Source organism: Athene noctua, chromosome 8, assembly GCF_965140245.1.
Source record: "Athene noctua chromosome 8, bAthNoc1.hap1.1, whole genome shotgun sequence".
Taxonomy (NCBI): Eukaryota; Metazoa; Chordata; class Aves; order Strigiformes; family Strigidae; genus Athene; species Athene noctua.
The window spans coordinates 10,175,147-10,182,359 of NC_134044.1; the positions used below are offsets into that span (position 1 = coordinate 10,175,147).

Consider the following 7,213-nt stretch of genomic DNA (forward strand, 5'->3'; position numbering starts at 1 on the left):
AAACCATGTCTGACTCACAGTGTTACACAAGCACATTTGCTTCTGTAAAAGAGTCTGAGCTTTTCCAGAACATCCACTGTAGGTCTTAACAGGAACTCAAGAGACATTTCAAGTGTCCAGATAATGTAGTGAATATTAAAGATTCTGTGCATACTTATGTACACATGTAATGGTTGTTTTACGAAATAGGGAATAATGTTTTTATTAGACAAAAAGCTGTTACCTACAGGGTGAGCTCTCTGCTTGCCTTGCCTTGGAGCCTGTCTCTTTCTCTGTGGTAGCCGTCACGAGAGATGACGAGGAACCAATCTGCAGAGCTTCCCAGAGCTGCTGCTGCTCACATGCAAAGGTTCAATTTTGGGTTTTTTTAGACTTTCATCATAAATTCTGGCTTAGATGGCCAGATCATTTATCTTCTTCCCACTGTCAAGAGATACATAACCATTAATTATGTGGGGCCCAGTTTTCAGAAAAGGTAATGCAATTACTGCCCTGGTTGACTTAGCAAGATCTTCAGGTACACGCTGCTCTTAAAGATAATGCCAGTCAGTGTTCTTACAGCCCAGAAAACCAGAAGTATTTGCTACCAACTTATTCTACGATGAAATAATAGACTCCGGAAGAGTTGTCTGTAAAAGTAAAAATATATGTTTCCTTTCCAAATTACTACGACTTTATCAACTGCCACAAAGAAACACAGTCTATTGTCCAGAAATAATTTATTCATCAACAATAAAACACTGAATAGAAAAAGCCTTGTAAATAAAACTATATATATAATGCTTTATTTTTTATTCGATACTCCACAAAAAACACTACAGACAGTAACAAAATAATCCAATTAATCTTAAAAATTCCAAATTATAATTGTCACTCTTCATTTATCATGTTTTATTAACAATGCAAATGTTGTTTGTTTACATGTTATAGTTTTACTTGATTTAATTAAATTGTTTCTTAAAACACTTGGAGCAATTTGTTGTTTGCCCCATTATTTATAACATATATAAGTATATCAATAAACAATATAACAGCTCTGAGAAAGATATGCAGACTGTTCAATGGTAAGTAATCTACCATAGGTGGTTTAGTGGGAGAGTGGGAATAAATCACAACTGAATTGGGATAGAAGTCAACACATTGAAGAGAAATAATATTTGGGGAACAATTACATATTTTCCATTGCCCGTTTAGTAATGTGATCTCTTTCAAGCTCTGATTTCTCTTGTTTTAGATACTCTAGCACCTTTGCTAGCATATCCTCATCCAGATACTGCCTGTTTTGCGTGTCATCAGTTTCCCCAGCCATGGAAAGCCTTTTGCTGAGTGAAGCCAACTGGGCAGCCTCCTGTGGTCCCACCTGACTTAGGTGTTCTCTGATGGCCTGCTCCAGCCGGTCGTCTTCCTGGAGGTTGCTTTCAGAAGCTGGTACTGGGACTCGTTTCAGCTGGTTCGTATTGATAACTTCGGGATAGTTTGCCAACACCTTTGCCAAGTAATCGGCCAGCTCTTCATCCTTGTCATTCAGTTTCTCATACTCCACCTGTCGCCTTTCCAAATCATTCATCCAGGCAGCTTTAGGAAATGGGTGTCCTTTCAATCTTCTGGGAATGTAAGACAGTCTTGGCAAATCATTTTCTTGATTAAGATGATTTAGTAAGAAGGAGGGATTCTGATTTGCTAAACTGTCTGTTCCCAGAAGACTGACAATATCTTCAATATTGAGGTCTTCAGGTAGATTTTCTGGAATAACATTAAGAGGCTGCTTCAGGTACCCATTTTTAGAGTTTACATTATTTTTAAATATATCACTCTGTCCTAGATTGGTTTCAGTGATCTCGTCGAGGTCTTCTGGGAATTCTACTTCCTGCTCAGCTTCCAACCTTTCACTCTGAAGCTGCTTTTTTTCTCCAGCTTTCAACATGTCTATTAAATCCTCAGGAGGAATTTGCAAATTCCTTGAGATTTCTATCAGCTGAGCTATAGACTGAGGATCAAGTTGCTTATCCAAAAACATAGGTGCTCTTTTTTCCTCAAGTTCTCCTCCAGTCCTTAATTTCCTATTCCCAGCACTGCCCATCAGCCTCTTCAGGTAATAATTCATTAGCTTTGAAACATCCTCTGACATTTGACCTTTACTGTCTCTTCTTATTTCATCCTCAAGGAAGCTGAGTTTCCCAGATCTTTTCATTTCGTCATCAATCTCCTCTTCATGTTTATCAATTTCCTCTTTGCTGTCTTTTATCTCTTCCTGGGTTTGACTTTCCACTTTTTCCTCTATGGGATTCCAATCTTCTCCTCCAACCACATCTTCGTAGGCAATGTTATTCACTTTATATACGTCATCTTCATCATCTGTATACAATTTCTGGTCCTCATCCAGCCTTTCTTTCTTGTGGTTACTAGGTCCTGCCATCTTCCCCAACTCCTGAAACACAGACTCCAGTGTAGCAAGGCTCTGGGGTGTGTATTGTTCTTCCACTATTTCATTAGTACGCTTGAAAGGACTGTCTCTCGAACTGTCTTCATAGTGCCCAAGTGGCATTTTGAGATATTTTTGCCACCTCTCAGGCCACTTGTAAGACTCATAATCATCAGTTACTCCAGCTGGAAAGCTGTTATCTGAATTCAGAACATAAGGTTTATTCTCCTTTGGGCCAACTTTTGACTCTTTTTCTGCTTGCCGCAAGGCTTCCAACATTACCTTAACCCATTGGGACTCATCTTCGGTCAAAGAATCCCTTACATTATCCGGTAGATGAACCTGATCTTTGCCTTCTTTCTGTTGCAGGAGATATGGGACACTTTGATAAGAGTTGTAATCAGGGCTTTCTCCCTTGCTAGTTTGCTTGTGAAGATCTTCGATGTATTCCAAAGCTTTGATCATATCGGGATTTGGAAACCTTTGCAAGTTTTTCATTACATAGTCTGGATCTTTCTGAAGCAGCTGATGCTGCTGGAAGGAAGCTGCATCAACCCAACAGATTAGGACAAAGAAAAACGTGAGAGTGCAGGCTGCTCCAAGCTGGAAGGTTTTAGTTTCTGCCATATTTAACATATTTCCTTGAAATAAAGAAGAAGAAGAAAAAAGAAGCAGTTAATAGGGAGACAAGCTTAGGAAACTGAGAAGCAAAATAGAGACTTATTTTAAACTGGAACTCATCACGAAGAATACTCCCAGTACTACATGTGCTTTTATTAATTATGGAAACCTAATATAAAACATACATGGAAGCCTTATATTTTGGTGGAAATTTGAGATATTTTGAATATTTCCTATGATTCCTCAGTTTACTGGAAACTATTTGTTTCCCATGCTAGAAATTTCTATCTCAATGCTCAATGTACTTTATGAACATCAATTTCCCAATGGCAGCACCAAAGTATAAAATATAAATCCTATGTAGCTCATGAAATGCTGATAGAAGAATCTAGATCTCATTTTGATTATGAAAACGAAGGGTTCAAATGGTAAAATCAATATATACATATATTTAAATATTAATATTAAAACCGCATACAGAATTATTTTGTGAGATTGTTCCATAGGGCATCTGATTCCATAGGGCATCTGATTTCATGCCAGGCTAATACTGTTGAATGGTACTAGACTGCAATAAAATTAATGTAGTGAGTGGAGAACATGGCATATAAAATTACTTGCAAGTTTATTTCTGTCATTACTGTTAGTGTTATTACTTTCTCTTTTGCTATTTCATTTAAAAAAAATAAATTGTATTACAGCTGAGTTTTAGCTAAGAGTGAACCATTTTCTTATGGGCAGTGATCCCCTATATGAAGAGCAAACTGTAATTTATCTTAAACATAAAATATAATTTTACTGAATACTTTAAAACCCATCTTGGAAATGAGCTCAAGTAGGTAGGTGATTTCTAAGTGGTGATTTCATTCATTCATTCATTCATTCATTCATTCATTCACTTCAGCAGAAATTGAATCAGGTCCCAGGACAGGCAGAAACGTGACCACTGGCAAAAGTGAGCTAAATTCAGTTAGAATAGATCCGTAGAAGCCCATGTCTAGTCAGTCTGCCCAGCTTACGCCAGCCAACAATGAACTCTGGAACAGAAGTGGGGAAAATATGTCTCCGATTGAATTAAGAAGATTACAGCACTGCTGTGTATGAGGATACAGCTGCACAAGCCCAGTCTTGCGGGAAGCCGAGCACCCTCCACCCAGTGAAGGGAAAAATTGCCGTCACTCATTTTCTAGGAGATGCTCAGGCACTGATGTGCTGGGGCCGTGAGATAGCTTAGACTCTCTTCTGATCCAGGTACATTAACAAATAAAGCACAATAATGAGAAAGAAATTATAAAGATAGAAACCACTTTGATTAATTGACCTATTTTGGTTCCTTTGGTTTTTGTCTTGGTAAAAGCATCCTGTTGGGATGTCAGTGATTCATGACAAACTGAAAGAGCTATGTATACCACTATTTACCCACTGCTGTAAGCAGAAAGTGAGCATGAATATGCTCATTTCGGATCACTTGTAGATTTTTCTGCTCAGTTTTTGTTCCTAACATAATGTGACTTAACTAAATAATTAAAGCAGTACCAGTTCAGAGAGCTGCTTTTTCCCCCTCAGTATGCCTGGGTAAGCTAACAGCAAACAATTTCCCTAAACGTTTCTGACTATTCAAGCCTGGATAGGGTTGGGCATTGATTTCACAAAGGGTTAGTTCAGAACAGCTGATTAGAAGATCCCACCCTCCAGATCTGAGTTTGTCCTGAAACAAAGCCAACACATCGCTTCATTTTCCATCACAGAAAAGGCACTAGTCCTATACATAACTGTCTGTCTCCATGAAAAAAAAAAGAAAAAGCACTTTGCTACTTAATCCAGCAGATTTTTTTTTTTTTCCTCCCCAGCAGAGACACTGATTTTTAACAGAGTTAGTTTGATTAGTGCATAAGAAACTGTCCTTTCTGAGGGATGGGGGAAGGGAGAGTTGTTCCATAATTATCTGCCAGGCACCTCCCACTCAGAGACCAGGAACTCATCCTCCCTCCCTGCACACAATTATGTATTGTTACAGCCTTTTAAGAGTCTTCAGCAGCGTAAAAATGCGCATAGCCAGGCAAAGTTCAGTTTAGTGTTCCACAAGGAGCCTTTGCGGGAATAACAGGTCATTGGCTGCTCTCTACATATTTCGGGTGCATTTGTCTCTAGATCAGTTTTCACTTCTAATTTATTGGTAGGTGATACTTGAAAGCTTTGTTCAATGGATTTGGGAATGATTTCTTTTAAAAGCCTGGAGTTCAGGTCATAAAATCTTGTCATTATATATACTGTGCTATCTAGGGTAAGAGTACACCTCCCCAGTCTTTCAGATTTTAGTTTCATATTTTTTGGGAAAATAGAGGACATTTTAGACTATCTTTAGGATCTATAGTAAAACATTCCCTCATTCCCTTCGGTGCGTCTCAGAGGACAATATGCTAAAATGGCTCTTTTGTCTTCAGATGGATAACTGTGAAGCTAGCCTAGATGGGGAGCATATTTTCTCCTCTATTAGAGCCTAACACACAGGATAATCATCTTTTGGCCAACAAATGTAAAAGTTCCTATTTAGAAAATAAGAAAATCGAGTTCACAATTTAACATGTACAAAGGCAATGCAGACTAACAGAAGTTCTCCCCAAATCAGACAAAAAAAAATCTCCTCTCTGGGATGTTTCCATGGTAGCAGTAATTTTCTCTCTCGATCTCTCTCAGCACTTGTCTCTGATGTGAATGTAATGTTTCCAGTGAAAATTTTTTATGAAAACTCAAGCTTTCCTATAGATCAGTCCCTGCCCTGATAGTCTGAGGGGGAATCTGACAGTAGTTTTCCATAAGTAAAAAAAAGAAATATATCACACTTCTTGCCATTTACTTTTGCAATAGGTAACACGGCTGCGTAAATTTGCTTTTTTTAAAAGCCCTTCACCCTGTGCAAGGGACTCAAAACATGAACAAAATAACGATGGAGTGAGGAGAAGGGCAAAAAGCCCAAACCCCAAGCAGTTCTGAATTAGTATAATGACTGTTTTGATATGTATACACCTGGAGAGTTAATCAGCCTGTGTTTGCGCCCGAGGTAACCTCTCCTCCTGTATTTTGACGCGGCTGAAGTGCCATGTCGGTGAGGGAGCGCGGCTGAACGCGATCGCAAAGAGAAACGCTCTACTTCCCAGCTTCGGCCGCGAACGATGCTGATAAGACATATATAATATAGAGAGGTATAGCTCTATATTTTATAGACAGATATTAATTGCAAACATCAGCTACAACCCCATCAACTTTCCACCGTCACTGGTTGTTAACTTCCCCTCTTTTTCTGTCGTCGCTGCCTGCCCGGGCGGCAGCTGAGCCCCGCAGGGCAGCCGAGGCGCCAGGGTCCCCCCCGGCCCCGGCCCCGGCCCCGGCCCCGGCCCGGCCCGCCCGGCGGAGCCCCCGCCGCCGCCCCTACCTGCCCGCGCCGCGCCCGCTCCCGCCGCCGCCGCCGCCGCCGCCTTCAGCACCCGGACAGCGCCCGCTTATACCGCCCTCGCCGCGCCTGACGTCACCGCGCCCCCGCGCCCCGCCCGCGCGGCGGAGCCTCGGCCGGGCCGCGCCGGCGGGAAACGGGCCGCGGCCAGCGGAGCCTGCCCGGAGCAGCGGAGGGACCCCCAGATACAGAGGCAAAGGAAAACGGGGAGGGGCCCCCGGCAGAAGGCGAGGGGGAAGAAAAACGGGGAGGAAAGTAAAAGAAAGGGAGAAAAGGAAAACAGACAAAAGGGGAAAAAAAGAGAAGGGAGGAAGGAAGGAGAGGGGGGAAAAGGAAAGAAAACAGGCAGAGAGCGTAGTCAGTGCCCGCTGCTGCTCAGCTCCCGCAGCCCAGGGGGTGGCGAGGAGCGGCGAGGGGGGCTGTATGAAGCCGACCAACACCTCGGGTTTGTGGCGACGCCCCGCCGGCCGCAGGGCACACGCCCGGGTCCGCGGGACAGGAGCGCAGCGCGGGGCACGGCGGGGCTGGAGGCCAGCGTGAGCCAAACCGCGAGGAAGACCATGTGCGGAGCAGCACGGCACAAAGGTCGGCGTGTGTGCCCTAACTGTGCCCATGCCTTCTGCAGGAACTGGCCTGTCAAAGACACAGTCTGCGTGGATTTTTTTTTTTTTTTTTTTTTTTTTTTTTTTAGTCCACTGAATGAGCCACTGTAGCGTGGT

General features: G+C 42.3%; 1 protein-coding gene across 1 annotated transcript; it reads right to left on the reverse strand.

The window, feature by feature from the left end:
• Positions 1-783: 783 nt before the first annotated feature.
• Positions 784-6,564, reverse strand: SCG2 (secretogranin II). Its single transcript, XM_074911994.1, has 2 exons — positions 6,477-6,564; positions 784-3,063 (listed from the first exon to the last, which is right to left on the reverse strand). Exon 2 carries the CDS (start codon positions 3,056-3,058, stop codon positions 1,169-1,171), a length of 1,890 nt encoding a protein of 629 aa, XP_074768095.1. The 5' UTR covers positions 3,059-3,063; positions 6,477-6,564; the 3' UTR covers positions 784-1,168.
• Positions 6,565-7,213: the final 649 nt, after the last annotated feature.